Raw genomic sequence first — 15,916 nt, 5'->3', positions numbered from 1 at the left:
GTCCTTCTGCCCTGGCTGAAGCCCCCTTCTGACTGCTGTGCCTAGATTTGCTTCAACAGGATAGAGCCTGCATTTGGATCCAGGTCGCTGGTCCTTTAGTTGAGCTGTACACCCGAAAGCACAAAACCTTTAGTGGATTTCTGTTAATTTAAGGAGTTTTTAGACAAGAGATAAGGTACAAGCAGGGAACAGGGCCTGAGGAGCTGAGCACCTTGCTGCTGGTATAAGGCTGCGGAGAAGGAAATCATCTCCCGCTCTTCTGCCCACTCATACAAGAGTGTTGCCATTTTTTAATAATTCCATCATCACTTTAAATAGCTGTTACTACCATAGCCTCCAGGCTCCTGACTCAAGTCCTCACTGGCTGTACACAAAAGCAAACACCGGCACCGTGCCATTTTCTCTATATATCTCTGCTCCTACCTGCCTCATCCTGGGGCACATTTCATTACTTTGTGCCTTTTTGCCAAGAAATACCAGACTGGTGTTGTAGACAATCATGGGAATTAATTCAGTCTGTGCTGAGCTCTGCTCCTGTGATCCAAGATTCCTGGATCCAGATTACTGTCTCCAGCCCCCAGAATAGAGCACAGGGTGCTGGTCCTGGAGTGAAAGTGAGGTTGCTTAACCAAGCTGTCTTTGAGAGGAGAAAAGGGGAGGATCAGTAGTCAGAACAAGCCTTGGTACTCCCATCACCATGTTATATTGGTGAGAAAACAGCATAAAAAACAGCGCACATAGCCAAAGATTAACCAGAATGATTGCATAACTCAATGGCACCTCCTGTGGAGGTCTTTGTCCAAGTTCCCTTACAGACAGGCAGCCAAGTGGAAAAGAACCTACTTTCATTAAAGTTTCATTCTTGCATCTTCTGGTCTGTCAGTTCATAAAAAAAAACCTGCTTAAGCTTGTGTTAACCCTGGCAAGTTTGCGATCACACCTTGGCTTTTTGAGAACATTTGTTTCTTCTGGTGATGGGAGGCAGGTTTGCATGAGCATCCATCTTACACACTGGCATTTTTGATACCAAAGAGCCACAGCTCTCTAATCCCCTTGTAAATCTGGCATAACTTTATTGATTCAGTGAAGCTGCCTTGGATTTATACTAGCAAAACTCCTCCTGGCCTGCAACTCATAGTCTCAACTAAAGGGTTTGCAATTTAGAAAGCCCCAGTAGGTTGTGGGTATTAACGATGACCTGTGAGCACAAGTTACAATGATTTCTGTCCTCTTAGGACTGTACGAATGGACACTGCACAAGCACCAGATGCCGAAAGTAGAGCAATGCTGCCAGAAGGCTTTTGTGTTTAGTCCATGAGGTGAAGGTAAAATTAATTGCTTGGCTGCTTACTGTCAGCCAAAGCCAAAAGTATGCTCATTCTAGCACTGCAGCACTGGGTTCCCAGGCTCTGCGCATGGTTGCTTGCGTATTTGGCAGTGCAGGGTCAACAGAAGCTGTTTCAATGGTGAAGGGAGATGCTCCCTTCTGCATACATATCTCCGTTCGACTGCTTGCTTCACCCGGTTTCAGCCACATATTTCTAGAAATTTGGTCATGGAGAGTCTCAAACCTTTAGTTTAAATACAGATCTTGTTCCGTGCTGTTTGACCAGGCAGGGAGATTTGGGGAAAGGAATAGAAAATGTTGGAGATCGTGAGATTTGATGTGTTTTGATTTAGCTAGGAGAATGTGATCCCAGAGCCCCACAGTTCCTACGGGCCTCAAGTAGGGCAGGAGGACATGAATATTTATGTTTGCACTGTTGCAGTAGAATTGCCTGTGCTGGACAAAAACCTCTCTGCAGGTTGATGTTAACAATAGTGGGCAAAAAGGAGAGAAAAATAAATAATTTAGAATGCAGCTTTGGGAAAGGGAGTTTGCTGCTATTTTAAGGCTGAAATGGCCTTAAATGGTTTGGTTCTTGCTTGTTATTATGAATAATGTATTGTGTTTGGCGTTTGTACAGGTAAGGAGAATGAAAGCTGAGAGCAGAAGGGAACTTCACGCAAAAAACCTTGTCCCCAAATCTTAGCCTTTTCTGTGTTGTTTATAGTTAACTGATTTAGAGACCAGACCAAATTTTGGAGAAGAAGAGGCATCTTCAAAGTTTCCAAACCTCAGAAGTAGCAAAACGCATCCATGAGGACACTAGTACATTCCTTAGAGAGTCAGGAAACACTGGAGCAGACCATCCTGGTGGTGTCAAGGGGAAAACTTCTTTTTAAGAAAGCAGAAATCAAAATCTTTTCAGCTTGCTTTTTCCCTCACAGGGAAACAAAGAAATAAATGGTGTGAGGCAGGGTAGAGAGAGCAGACAACCGGTGTGTATGAAACCTTTGGGTGTTGTCTTTGAAGGCTCCTGAATATTCACTTGAGGTTTCATTGTCTGGTAACAACAGAGAGAGAAAAATTGCTCAAAGCTGAAAAATGGGGAATTGCGTGGGGGAGGAAGATGGCATTGAGAAACATCAGCTGAGGGTCTCCCGATGGTTAAGAAGTTCCTGCTATTTTTGTCTTTGCTGCAGTGGCTTCAGCTCTACTTTAAGGTGTACTTTGTACTTTTATGATGCACCTAATCCTAAAGACTTGAAATCGGCCTGCCTGGGGCATTTTCTCCCTCCTGCCATGTAACCCAGCCAGTGCAAAGGGCCTCTGGGCAAGCATCCTCCCTGAGGCCCCCAAGCTCCAGGAGCTTCCTGTGAAATTGTTGAGAGGCTCCTGCGAACCACGAATATCCTCCCTGCAATGACAGAGGGTCGAAAAGGATTTTCTTTTGACATGGGCTGATTGCTTTTGAGATGACTGCTCAATCCCACCGGGACGTGGCAGCATTATTAATGGTGTCAGGGCAACCTGGAGCCCTGGTTAAGGCTCTTTTGATGGTTTGCAAACTGAAGAGGTGAAAGGAGAGTGCTAAATCGACAGGATTAGGTCTCCTACCATCATCCCAAAGAGCCAAAGTAATCCAGAAAGACAGACCAAAGCTGGAGCAAGCACAGAGAGAGGCTGCCACGATGGTGAGAACACGAAGGCTCTCTCGTGGCTTGAGAGGACCTGAAATTGGGTGGTTTAGTCTGTGTTTAGGCTGGAGGACAGGGCTGCAGCTCTGGCCTAGGTGAAGAACGTGGCCTGGCCGCCAGCAGCTGAGGGATTACAGTGAAATCAGACCCCAATGGCTGCTTCGCCGTGCAGATGCCAAGGGGAGAGCGCTGCTTGACCGGTCACATGCCATGGGCAAAAAGAGGGGGAGATCTGCACATCCCACCACGCAAGGTGCACATTCAGCCATGGTCAGGGGCAGCAACGAATCCGTCACTGCTCACTGGAAAGAAAGTCAAAACAAGGCAGAGTTGTGCTCGTCGGGACGTTATTCCCAGGCCATTCCTGGGGCTGACCAGCCCCCCTCCCCCCCGCCAAAGACTCGCTTCCCATTTTATCTCCTTTCACCTCAGTTTTCCCCGACGTCCGTGTTTCAGACTAGACAGGCTGATGGAGCAACAACTCCCAGCGGTAACCCTTTAAGGGACAAACATCGCAGCCTGTTTCCCTGTTCCCAGACAGCACTTCCAAGGACAGTTCGTTTGAAATGTCATGTTCAAACACAGTCACTTACTTGTATTCTCCTCAGAGGTACTAACGGCTGTAAATCTTCAAAGAGAATAATGATTAGCCCTAAGCAGCACTGGGCTGTGAGAAAACGTATAATGGAACAATTATTGAAAGCAGCTGAGACTAAAAGTAGCATTTAATGGGATCCGGCATCTTCTGTTCCAGCTGACCTGAATGTTGCTTGTTCTGCCAAGCATAGAGAATGAAAACCTCTGAGATTTGTAAGTCACAGTATTTAGGTCACACGTGGATTAGAGTGTGATCAGATTGGCTTTAATATAGAGCTGCTCCAAATAGATGTAGATCATACAGTGTGCGAAGGAATCAGTGCTTTCAGTGGCTTTTAGGGAGATCACAGGGGAGCCTGGTGAAATGCTCTACCCCCAGAGCTGTGTTTTGTAAGGTCTTTCAGAGGCATCATAGATTACAAGTGTTATTCACCTGCGTGTGATCACAGCAGCTGTGGGCAGGGGCTGAGAACCCTTTGCCACAGTCCAGATTGCCACCACGTTGGCTGCAGCAAACCTATGCACCATGCTTGTCCCTGCTTAGATGTAGACATCCAAGTGAGAGAGGAGATTGTGGTGCAGCAGAGGCTTTGAGCCTCTGTCTTGACATAGACACTAGTCACCTCTTCTGCTCTTTGCCATGAAGGTAGCAGAGACCTTTTTCTCTGAACTTATTTCATCAAAGAGCGTATCCATACTGCTCACAACCAGCTCTGGGTCACAGATCCATTAGATGCGGTATTTTCTGTCCCTGACAGCCTGATGTCTTGTAATGGTGCTGAGATGTCCGAGCTCTGGCCAGCCCTGGAACTAAAGCTGATAAGTGAACCCAGGAGTCTTGTTGGGGCCATCTGGAAGGCCAGGACCTGAGAGCAAACCGAAGCCAGGCTGGATCTGTTCATGTTATCTGAGCAGCTGCTTTTTCACCGTATCAGCATGAAGGGTGATTAGCGCTGGCGTAAGGCCAGAGCAGAGTATCCGTTTTCTGCCGGGCCAGTTAATGGCCAAGTTCTCCCCTCCTCCTAATGGATAAAACAGACGAATGTGATCATTAACACTTCCCCGCCACCAAAACCTCACACTCCTGGCAGAGCCACAGAGCCTGGAGCCCCCTCTGGGTGCACTGAGGGAATGTGTCTCCCATTGCCATCAGTGGAGGTGACCTTCTTCCTGGTTTTGCCTGAGCCTTTCATCAACAGACCACCCCAAAGAGCCACTCCGGGGACCAGAGATGGCTTGGGTCCATCTGCCTTGTTCTCCAGCAGATCCCTGGGCTCCTGAGCAATGGCTGCTCCTCACCCTGCAGGAGCTCTGCAGAGCTGAGGCCTGCCACCAGCATGATTCAGCCATCACCACTAGGAACAGTTATGAGAAAACATGGACCCTTAAAACAGTTGGATGCAGCTGATAGCTAAAGACACTGCCCTGTCCCTGAGTGAAGGGCTAGCTGGCTGTAGTTCAGTGCTGGAAAGGTACAAGTGGGAGAGCATTTCTGGGATGGATGTGATTATCTTTGCTATCCTCTGCTGGAAGAATGTGCACACAGGAGGTTATGCTGGTGCTTGGTTTTTGGCATCATGCTAGACCCCACTTCACTTCTAAGGAGCAGTGGTGTTATGTCCTCACAGCCTGCTCCATGGGCATGTCCTTGCCTTCAAATGAAGACCCATAATCTCCCTGGCTTGCTGTCCCACCAAGAGCTACACGCTCTGGGTAAGAGGAGGACAGAGAAGAGACTCAAAGACTCTACAAACTGTGATCTCTTAAAGCACAGGCCAGACTGAGATGTCACAAATCCCACAGAGTTGCTGTTTCTTCCCTGGCCAATTCTGCCTTGCCTCAGCCGAGGGACAGAAAGCATCCTCAGCTGTGATTTCTTGACTAGGCAAATCACAGCAACACTGAAGCTACAGGGGAAAGCCTAGGTCTGAATCCTTGTAGCAGTCCTGCAGTATTAGATGTTTTCTCATAGCTGAACCCATCAGGGCTGGGACCTGCAAGCAGCCAGACAGGGCATTGCACCAGTACAGTGGAGCCCGTCCAGGTATTACCTGTGGGTATTGGCCTGCACAAAGGATGCGTGGTCTGCCTCGTTGGATCCCTCCCAGTGTGTTGGGAAACATTACCCAACCCCATGGTTATGCTTGGTGGCACAAAGCCACAGGAACATCCAGCTTCCAAAATGCCCCAAGCTTGCAATTAGCTGCACCTCCACGAGGAGATTGCTCAGCTCAACATATTTAAAATCTTCCATGATGATAGATTGTGATTTGACAGGAGACTTGCAGTTGGCAGACTGAGAGTGTCTCTTCACTTCCTGTAACTTCCAGAGTGTTCCCAAATAATGACAGTATTCATAAAGGTCTGTGGTTCTTCTAATCACCTGGAGAAACCATCTCTCTGGCTGATGCTGATGTGTTGCTACCTCAGGGTTAGGAGGCAGCAGCTGTATTTCAGCACACAGATATTGCACAACTCTTCAGGATGAGAAGAGCTAATGGCTGCTGGATCCAATTGAAAGAGGAATTTTAGGTCAGCAGAATATTGTTTGCAGTGCTGGGTTATGGCCAGGTTGCTATGGGGACACCTGCACCTTTAGATTTTTGATAGTGCAAGGAACTGGGATGCTCTTTCACCTGATTTCCCCCAGAAATTACACTGCTGTGAGCCTTTCTTCCATCCATCAGCCCTGCTCCCAACTCCAGTCCCTCCTGAGCCCAGTGGTAATCTCCAGCCACAATTAATAGCAGGGCGGAAGGGTTCAAAATGTGAAGCATCTGCAACAAGCCCGTGCAATGCCTGGCCTGAGTGCCATGCACACCTCCTGCAGATATTTGTTTGGCTGCTGGTGGCTGCAAGGCAGCACATTGTGTCGGGCTTGCCTAGAGCCAAAGGGGCCATCATGTGCATCACCTGGGATTGCTCCAGCGCCTGCCGCTGCCTGCCACCGCATGAGGGACTGGGAACAATGTTGGCATGGAGCTGAATCTTGCTCAAGCAACGTTACAGAGCACCTCATATGGAGCTGGGCTGGAGGTGATGTCCACAAAGCCCAGTGGTCCTTGCCATTGGCTGGACCTTCCTAGCTAAGAGTCAGTTAGTGCATACCGTGGGCCACTCTAAATGAAAATCTAATGCCAAATGGCCTCCGTGCTGTGTCCTTCAACTCACTGCAAACCTGCACCCAAGCTCAGGCCGCCCGTGGAGACACCAGGCTCTTTCAGGCCTGAACATAGGCTTGGGCTGAGGCTTAGCAGGCAACACTGAAATTCCTGTCATTAAATGAGGGCAAGAGCCCAACCCTGCCTACATGCAGGGTTGGAAGATAAATGCTTCGAGGACTGGAAGAAGGTAGCTGCTTCACAGGCCTGGGGAATCCAGCTGGAAAGGTCTGATATAGCCATGGGTGACATCCAACTTGCAGCCAATGAGTGGAAAGGCCTGGAAACATACCTGGTGAGCCAGTGTACCTGGACCAGGGCCTGGGGAAGCAGCAAATCCAGCCATGAAACTGGCCTCCAGCATCTGCCTTCCCTCATACATCTGGCAGGAGATGAAAGAGGCAGGACTGGGGGGCTCAGAGGCGGGAACAGGGGCTCTAGGGACGGTGAATGAATTGCAGGGAAAAAAAGAAAATTCATCACCAAAACTAACCCGCACGGAAAATAATCAGTGACTAATTTTATGTCTTGATGATTGCCTTTTAACTGCAAGTTATTTAAGACGGCAACAAAGAAGATTATGTCCTGGTGGGAGGATAAATGAGTGTTGCCATAGAAGCGAGGCGATGCTGCAGCACTGCTCGGTCCATCCGGACCCGCAAACCCGGGCTCTTGGACTACCAACCGCCGAGCTGTGGCAGAGCTGTGGGGGTGTCCAACGTGCCGCGGCGAGAAAAGCACTCGTGCGAATCCGAGGCAAGCTGACAGCCTGGGAAGGCGGAGAAGATAGATTTGCCTTGAGGAGCCAAAGCCGGAGAGCTGATATTTAGCTTGAACGCTGAGCAGAGCCTGTGGGCGGCCGGGCCCCGGTCCATCGTGCTGATTGATTATCCCTTGTGCTGCTCCGCCAGCCACTTTCTCCCTGCGTTTTTGCATAGCTGGATCACATTTCCAAGGCTTTTTCCCCCAACTTCTCCCAGCAAACCTGGTCCCTTATCAATCTTAAGGCAAGGGACCAAGGGGAGTTGCGAGGGATTAGGAAAGAATTGGCCCTTGGGAATTGCTTTCCTCCCTCTGCCTGGGTTAAATTGTGCAGTGATGATGGAGGCTTTCGAACTCGGCATGGGAGTGTTCAGAGCTAAATGTGCAGAGACAAAAACACTCCCAGTCCCTCCCCACTGCAGGAAACGTGTGTTGCAAGATTCCCCGGAAGGGATGGGAGAGCAGATTTCTGTCCCACGTCCCTGCTCCAGAATGAAGCACAGCTTGGGCTTGGCATGTCTGCAAGCATTAATCCCTCCATCTCCTTTTTTTTTTCTCTCTCTCTCTTTTCCCTGGGAGGATGAGCTAGTCAACAGGAGACGAGGGCAAGATTACGATTCTGCAAGCATCACGTGAAACGTGATTAACTGGGAACAGAAGGGATTTTTATTTGGCCTGTGTATGATGTTCTGCTTTCATTGCATCCTCATAAAGCAAACATGCCTCGCCGGTTAACTGCCCTGCCCTTACCGGAGTGGGAATAAAATTGAGAAAAATACCCTTGGCACACGAGCCCGCAGCCCTGGCACAGCGAGGTCTTTGTTTATAGCTCCTCTCTTCCTCCATCTGGGTTCAGCTTCTGCAGCATGTTATTTATACTGCAACACGGTTCACTGCGTGCTTTGTCCTGCCTCTGCCAAAGAGGGGAAATCCCTGCCCTGGAAAGCAGATGACTGCTCTGGAGTTCGTTTGCTGCATGCTCCTAAAGCAGGACCACGATGTGTTTTTCCTCGACGAAAGGTGCTCTCGGGCAGGTGCCCATGGAGCAGCAGGCTTCCTTCGCGCTGCGTGGGTGCATCCCCACGGTCCAGGCAGGAGGGAAAAGCCAGGATCCTCCGCGAGAAGGAGAGACATGACGTGCTTGGGAAAGCCCAGACAGAAATGATTTGCAGTCCTGTTTGGGACTGGAATTTGTGGTTTGACTTGGTCTTTCTGGACCTACCTCTGGTTCTGCAGGCCAGAGCCTTGCAGCTGTGGCAGCTGCTATCATGCCAGGGTGAAACAAGGGAGCAAACATGCACCCCGCCACCCTGCAGGTCTCCTCCCTGTCCCTTCTCACTTCTGCCCTGGGATCCGTGTGAAAACTCCTGGGAAACCTCCAACCTTGGGCACAGGCCAGGCCAGGCCATACATCACGGAGAAATCAGAAAAACAGAGACGAAAGTGATGTTAAGGGGAAAAAATGTGCTGTAAGTTATTTTTAAGGCTGGTAATGGGAAACAGAGAGGGCCATTTGCAACTGTCCGATAACTCCGGGACTTTGAGGAGCGACTGGACCATTTTTGGTGATCGGTTCCCTTTAACTTCTGGTATCAGGAAGCCAGGAGGAAAGCATGAGATCCTCTGGGAAACCAGCACCTGGTTTATTCCTTCTTTAAATCTTGCAACCAACCAATTCTCTAACCCGTGCTAAAGAAAAATACCAATACCGCAAAACCAGAACATCCCGTGGTAAGGCTTATAGACCTAAACCCTTTCAGAAGTGGATGTCCAGAGGGCGTCACCTCTTCTCCACCGGGCCTGACGCCCGCTGGCTTTGCACGCCACCGACACGCCGTGGCCGTCCGGCCCGTCGCTGGGCCCCGCGTCCCCCCTCGGCTCTCGCGGCGGAGCGAAGGCGCCCGCTGCCGACTTGCCCTTTCGGCACGCGCGGCGGGCGGGCCGGCCTCCCCGCCGGGCGCCGCGTTTCGCAGCGCCCCGTGATTGGGTGCTATTTTGCTCCGGCAGGATCCGGCAGCTGTTGCTGTATATTATCCCGGCGAGACCCGAGGCGGACGGGAGGCGAGGCGGCCGCGGCGGAGCCCTAGGTACGACTTTGCCGTGCTTTTAACCCTTTTCGCCGAGCGCCAGGCGGCCTGCAGCGAGGAGCAGACGCGGCCCCGGGGCCGGGCCACCGCCCGGCAGGCGCTGGCGGGACGGGCGGCGAAGGCAAGGGACTATTTGGGGGGGGGTTTGGATGCGAGGCAGCAGCAGAGGCGCCCGTGGGACGTGGGCAGCAGAAGTCCCGGCGCCGGCAAAGCGGGCAGAGTCATTTCACGGCCGCGGCTTGGCACGTTCTGCAGAGCGGGCGCGCGGAGGTGCGCCCAGGGCAGCGGGCGCGCGGCGGCGGGTGGCACCGCCTTCCCACGGGAGGTTGCCTCCATCCTTTCGAAAGCTCCGGCAGCAGCCGAGGGCTGAGGTCAGCTCTCCAGGCTGCGGGCAGCCGTCCTGGCCGGGACGAGCCATCCCCGGTGCCGGTGGCCATCCCCACCGCCTGGCCGGGATGGTTGCCATGTGGTTGGTACTTCCAATCCTCACTCCGGAGGAGCCTCCAATGTTGGGAAGGGGCTCAGCATCCTCCTCTGGCCCCGGTGCTGGGGTCTCACTGGGACCCCGCTGAGCGGGGACACCCCGTGGTGGCCGTGCCACTGCAGCTCCGGCATGACTGCACACGCCGGGAAAAAGGCGTTGTGCTGTAGGCAACTGGCCTGCCCCTGGCAGCGGGGCAGGATTAGTCCCCATCTGCCCCCTGAGCAGAGACCCTGTGTGAATCCAAGCCAGCAACAGAGCCGGGCAGCATGGAAGGAGCCCGGGGCGGAGGAGGATGAAGCATTAAAGCACACGGGGCCTTTTGCGCCTCGGACCACGTGGAAAAGTGCAGCCCTGAAGGCTGCATGCGGGAACAGGGACGGGAAAGTGGCAACCTCCTTGCTCCGGGGCCCGAGCACCCAGGCGCTCGGCTACCGCGGGCAGGCGCGCGTCACCCTCACACCGTCCTCCACGAGGCCGGATCGGCAGGACAACAGCCCGAGCACGGGAGCTGAGCTTAGCCTGGGACCTCTAATTCCCGGCAAATGGCTAGAGGACACGGCGGGATGGCCCGCCGGCTGCGTGTCCTGCTCCTTCTTGACCGCCCTGCGTTTGCTTTGTCCCTCTCGGTTTAGCGAGCGTCCCTCGAGGTGACATGGCAACGGGTCCCTGGGAGGTGCTGGAGTCTGACTTGGGATGCCCTGAGGCCACCGAGGAGCTGCTCGGGCAAGTGGGGAGCGCTCAGAGGCGGCCGAGGAAGGACGTGAGAAAAGGTACCTAGCCCTCGCTGGGGCCCTGGTGGCTGTACTGACCCTGGTTGGCCTGATCCTGCAGCCAGGGCATTGGAAATGCTCCTCTAGATCTTTCAGGAGAGCGCTGAGCATCTCCATCATACTGAAGTTTGGGGTGACCTTACAACGGGATGGGCACCCTCCGCTGGTCAAGAGGTGGGGTGAGATGAGCGGCAGCACGTTTGCTTTAAAGACGATTGAGAACCATAGAGGCTTGTGCCCTCTTCTGGGCTTCGCAGCGTTGATCTTTGCATAAAAAAAAAAAAAAAAAAAAAAAAAAAAAAAAAAAAAAACACTTGAAAAGGGAATTTCATTCATTCCGTTTTAAATTCAGGCCTCGTGCAGGGTGGTGGAAGACCGTGGCTGGCCGGGGAGCTGATGGGGTTGAACTAACCTGGCATAAGGTGCTGATGAACTGAGAGGAGCGATTTTTTTTGTTCATCTTACAACGCAGGCTGCAAAGCTTCTTCAGGTTTGCTGGGTTTGTGAAGGTCTATATGGCTCGAAAACAAGACAAGCTTTTGGGAGAAAAAACCTTTTAACAAATAATTCTTCATCTTTGTGCTTTAGCGGGGGGCCGGGAACCTTCCCAGCTGAGATCTCTGAGTCCTCGTGGCAGGTCCAAGACTTCCCAAGAGGGAAAAGACCAGAGTTGCCATTCCTGATGTTGTTGAAACAAAAACCAAACATGTGTTTTGTTTCCACATTGAAAGCAAAGATCTTTTTGGCTGTTGTTCTACAGCCAAAAGGTTTCCTTTTATTTACGTCTTTTGCATCCAGTATCATGTTTTAGATTTCATCTCAGGAACTAGTGTTGTTTTTTTTTTGTTTTTTTTTTTTTTTTCCCTCAGTGTTTATTGCTCCACTGGGGAAAAACATATGGATTCTGGATCAAATGGGGCATAATTTCTGCTTCTGATGAGCACTTGTGTGGCCACAACATTCAGGTCCCAACGGAGCGAGTGCTGAGATCAGAGTTGCTGTGAGAGCCGAGACCTCTTCACACTGAGATCAGTTTAGTATTTCTTTAATTCTATAGCTCATGCCAAACCCACAGGTGCAAAAAATGACTGACTGCAATGACCAAGAAGGCCAGCTTGCTCCTGAATCCACTGAATCTAGTCGTGGTGAAGCGCTGGAGAGCTCTGGTTACTCCTCTGAGTAGTTTTCCTTTCTATTTAGCATCTGGAATGAGCTGTGAAAGTGCAGGGTTTGGAGGCGAAGCAGTTCGTGGTGCTGGGAATGGTCTAGATGGGCTCAGGCACCTCCTTGCTGCTGCCCTCAGAAAGCTGAGATCCATCCGCAGAACCAGCCTGGAGCAGCGCTCCCATCCACGCATGTACAACATCATGTGGGTGCAGTCAGGACCACCAAGGTTCACAGTCCTCTTTGGTGGCTCAAGGCCTTCTTGAAGATCTGAGTAGCTTGCAGAGGTCTGTCTTGCTGCCTAGGCTATGGCTTGAGCTGCATCTGCTCTCCCAGCTCTGAACAGTGTGTTTCTGAGCCGGTTTTCAGGGCGTCCTGGTGTATCCCGGGCTGTGTGTTTGCCAGGAATGTCACCATCCCCCTCTCAGCTTTAGCTCACCCAGGGTGGTGATATTTTGGGGCTCAGCAGCCTGCAATTGATGCTGCTCTTAGACCTGAAACTTCCAAGCTGGTGCCGTGACGCTGAGGGCAATGGGCTGCAGCCCAGCTGGCCGGTGGCTTTTGCCTGTCTTAGGAGACCTCATTGCACATGCGACCTGCGGAGGCTCTGCCGTGAGGCTGGAAACGTGCTGGCAGAGCCGCTCTTAGGGGCTTAAGATTGCTCCAGGCTGAAACAGCCGCAGCTCTGCCGCGCTGAAGGGGAAAGCACTGACGTGCCGGGAGCGCGGTTTCCTTTCCGCCGGGCTCGCTGGTGGCACTGCGAGGACCGCGCCGCCCGAGCCCCCGGCGATGCGCACACGTCCCAGCCTGTTGCTTGACAGACTGTGTTGTGTTTGTCTTCAACAGGTGCCGATGTGCCGGGGAGCAGCGACGGGGCGGACGGCAGGTCCCATGTAAGCACGCCGGACGCGGGATTGCCAGCAGCGCTCCCTGGGGTGCTGCCGAGGGGGATGGGCGAGCGTGGCCATCACGGCAGGGTTTCGGTGCTTGACCTCTCCTTGAGGGGACTGGGCCACCAGTCCTGGGCCGTGGGGCTGTCCCAGCCCCACGTGCTCGGCTGAGAGTGGCCACTCTGGTTGAACGGCCCAGGGCAAAGCCACGAAGCGCCTGCAGAGGCTGAGATTTCCCATCTGATGACCCAGGAGAGGATGCCGGTGGCAACGGTTCGTGTCCTGCCCTGGTGCCTTCGGCTCTGGCCACGGTCGATGCAGCTGCAGCGGAGGTTTTTCCATCAGGGGAGCAAAACCAGAGGCGGGGGGGGGGGGGGGGTCATTCCCCAAGGACGTTTAGGCAGGAGCGGGGCCCGGCCGGGCTTTGCAGGGAATTGCACCGCATCCATCTTGTGGGAGCCAAAGGGCTCCCGGTTCAGCTGTCGCTGTCACTGAGCCGCGCTGGCCGGCAGGCCTCGCCGGGGCGCGCGGGGGGCCAGCCGAAGCCGCCCCTGCCCCGTAGCTGCCGGAGGGAGGATCGCGCCCAGCGGGGCCGGGAGGATCGCGCCCAGCTCGGCGCTGCAGCTCTGCCTCTTCGTCGGGGTGCAGCTGCGCGCGCGCGCATGTGTGCGTGCACGCGCGTGTGCGCTCTAGCGGGGCTGCACCCCAGCGCCTTCCCTGCAGCACGGAGAAGCCAGCTAGTGGCTGAACTGATCCTAGCAAAACAAAAACAAACGAAAAAAACCTTTTTTTTTTTTTTTTTTTTTTTAAAAAAAGGCTGCCAAGCAGGTTTAGCTGAAGCAAATGCATGCGCCGGGGTTGGCTGCTCCACGGCTCAGGTCAGGAGCCCGGTTGGTGCCGCTCGGGATCCGGCAGCAGCGTTCGGTCAGCCCCGTTAGACCTCCGAGGGTCTGACTGCAAATATTCAGGGGACTTGAGTCCACTGCATTAAGCACCCTCTTCGCTGGGAGGAGGCACCTGCACAGAGTCACGTACCTCCCCCCGCTTCCCGCCCGGCCACGCTGCTGGTGTCGCCCTGGCTGTCGTGTGATGCTCTGACACCCCATGTCCCCTCTGCCCCCGTAGGGCCTAGAGGAGGAGACGTCCCAACTTGGTGTCTCCAAGGAGGATCAAGCCGAGCGGGAATTGAGCATGCCGGAACCGGCACCCCTCGACGTGGATAAGAAAGTGGTGGAGAAGAAGCGTGCGGAGAAGGTGGGAGCGAAAGGCAGCGCTTCTGTGCCCCCAGGTAGGTGTGCTTGGAAACCTCTCATCCACCCTGACACAGTCACCTGGTCCCACAGTGGGGACAGACACCCCCCCCCCCCCCGTCCTGCCTCTCTGCCCAACCCAGAAAGTACATCTGGCCATGGAGCCATGATGGGATAAATGGTCCTCTCCACAGGCCCCAGGAGCTCAATGGCACTGAGAGGACATGGCCCCTCCAAAGTGGGAATGGGTCTTGCTGGTCACCTGCCGGATCTCCCTCCTTGTCCTGCTGGGCTTTGCCACTGGGCCTGAGACGGGGGAGAGCAGAGAAGCCAAGGACAGATCCGTTTGAGCTGTGGGATGTTAAAAAGCTGTTGCAGCCTGAACAGCTCAGGTTGAACCCCACATCCCTTCTTCTCCCTCTTCTCCACAGCACAAATCCACTGCTGGCAGCTCCTGCCCCTACTTCTGCTTCAGCCCTGAAATGGGGGTGATGCCAGGAGCTCTTCCCCCCAGCACTGAGCCATTTGCCATTTCCCTGCCTTCCCCTTAATGCTCTTTTCCTTTGGGCTCCCCAGTGCCCAAGAGCCTCCCCGTGAAGAGAAAAGTGGAGCCCCAAAGCCTCGACGCCGAGGAGGAGCCGCTCATTTGGGAAGGGCTCACCCTCAACAAATGCATCCTCGTGGCCTCCTTCGTTGCCCTGCTCAGCGTCAGCTTCCAAGTGCTCCAAGGTGAGCGGCGGGCGGCAGAGACCAGCCCCACTCCTGCGACACGGCCCCATCGGGGCTCACAGGGGCTCGGGGAGGGGTGAATTGCCCAAGGCCAGCCAGCAAGTTGCTGGAACAGACACCCCCCCCCCCCCCCCCCGGTCTGCTGGGTCTCAGCCCACCGGCTGCTCCTGGGCTGGTTTCTGCGGGGGACGGGGCACAGCTCGGGGGGATTTGGGAAACGCAGAGCAGAGTGAGGTTCTGGCCACGCTGAAAGCCGCACACTGGGCTGCCACCAGCACAACGTAGTCCCCAACGAAGGGCTGCAGCTCCAGCCTTGTGGTGTGGCCAGGATGGCCAGACCCCTCCAACAGTGCGTCCCTCAGCTCCACTCCTCCCATTTCCTCTTTGCTTCTCTCTTCCAGCTCCGTGCTCTAGGGAAGGAATTAGCAGTGACACACAGGCCCCTCCACCTCCACCCCTGCACGGTAGGTTCAGACGCTCTGGTCTGGCTCAGGACTGTCCCAGTCCTCTGGGTCAGGCTTGAGATAGGGCCATGCCCTCATGCAGCCAGTGGCTGGGGTGAGATGGCCCCCAGGAACCCTGTGTTTTACTGGCACCAGGGACCAGAGTGGGCACTGTGGGGGGAAACGCTGATAATCTGGGAGAGGAGACATCCAAGCAGCCCCCCCCCACCCCTACCCCTCCACCCTGGCCTCTGTGTGTGCACAGAGATGGAGGCCCTTGGGCCTCCCCAGAGCATTGGCTCACCCTAGTCCTGTCCTAGAGGTCATCGACTCCGAGGAGGATGTCCCAGAAGTGGTAACTGCCCCACCAGTCCAGCCCAAGAGCAGCCTGTTCGAGGACAGTGATGGTGACGATGACAGAGACGATGACAGTGATGCTGACAGCAACCTGGTATGGGCCTGGTATGGGGTGGTTGGGGAACAGCAGCCTCTGGGCACTTCCCATTTGGTGGAGCATCTCACCTCCCAAGGGGTGGATGGGAAAGGAGTTCCAGGCCC

At 54.0% G+C, this 15,916-nt stretch overlaps 1 protein-coding gene across 3 annotated transcripts in view; it reads left to right on the top strand.

Annotated features, from left to right (window-relative positions):
* The window catches only part of JSRP1 (junctional sarcoplasmic reticulum protein 1), a 36,517-nt gene that overhangs the window by 18,878 nt on the left and 1,723 nt on the right, over positions 1–15,916 (top strand). Inside the window, exons 1-8 of one of the 3 annotated variants that reach the window (XM_062596204.1) lie at positions 9,118–9,272; positions 9,549–9,628; positions 10,745–10,882; positions 12,893–12,939; positions 14,062–14,224; positions 14,763–14,915; positions 15,317–15,379; positions 15,679–15,809. In XM_062596204.1, coding sequence (XP_062452188.1) covers positions 10,765–10,882; positions 12,893–12,939; positions 14,062–14,224; positions 14,763–14,915; positions 15,317–15,379; positions 15,679–15,809 — 675 coding nt within the window. In that variant the 5' untranslated portion in view covers positions 9,118–9,272; positions 9,549–9,628; positions 10,745–10,764. Of the gene's footprint in view, positions 1–9,117; positions 9,273–9,548; positions 9,629–10,744; positions 10,883–12,892; positions 12,940–14,061; positions 14,225–14,762; positions 14,916–15,316; positions 15,380–15,678; positions 15,810–15,916 lie in introns of those variants that run through there. The other 2 variants (XM_062596208.1, XM_062596207.1) reach the window with 2 other exon arrangements.

This window comes from Rhea pennata, chromosome 27 (assembly GCF_028389875.1).
Source record: "Rhea pennata isolate bPtePen1 chromosome 27, bPtePen1.pri, whole genome shotgun sequence".
In the NCBI taxonomy this organism is placed as follows: Eukaryota; Metazoa; Chordata; class Aves; order Rheiformes; family Rheidae; genus Rhea; species Rhea pennata.
The sequence above is the reverse complement of the archived record's forward strand: the minus strand, read 5'-3'. Positions and strand labels throughout refer to the sequence as shown.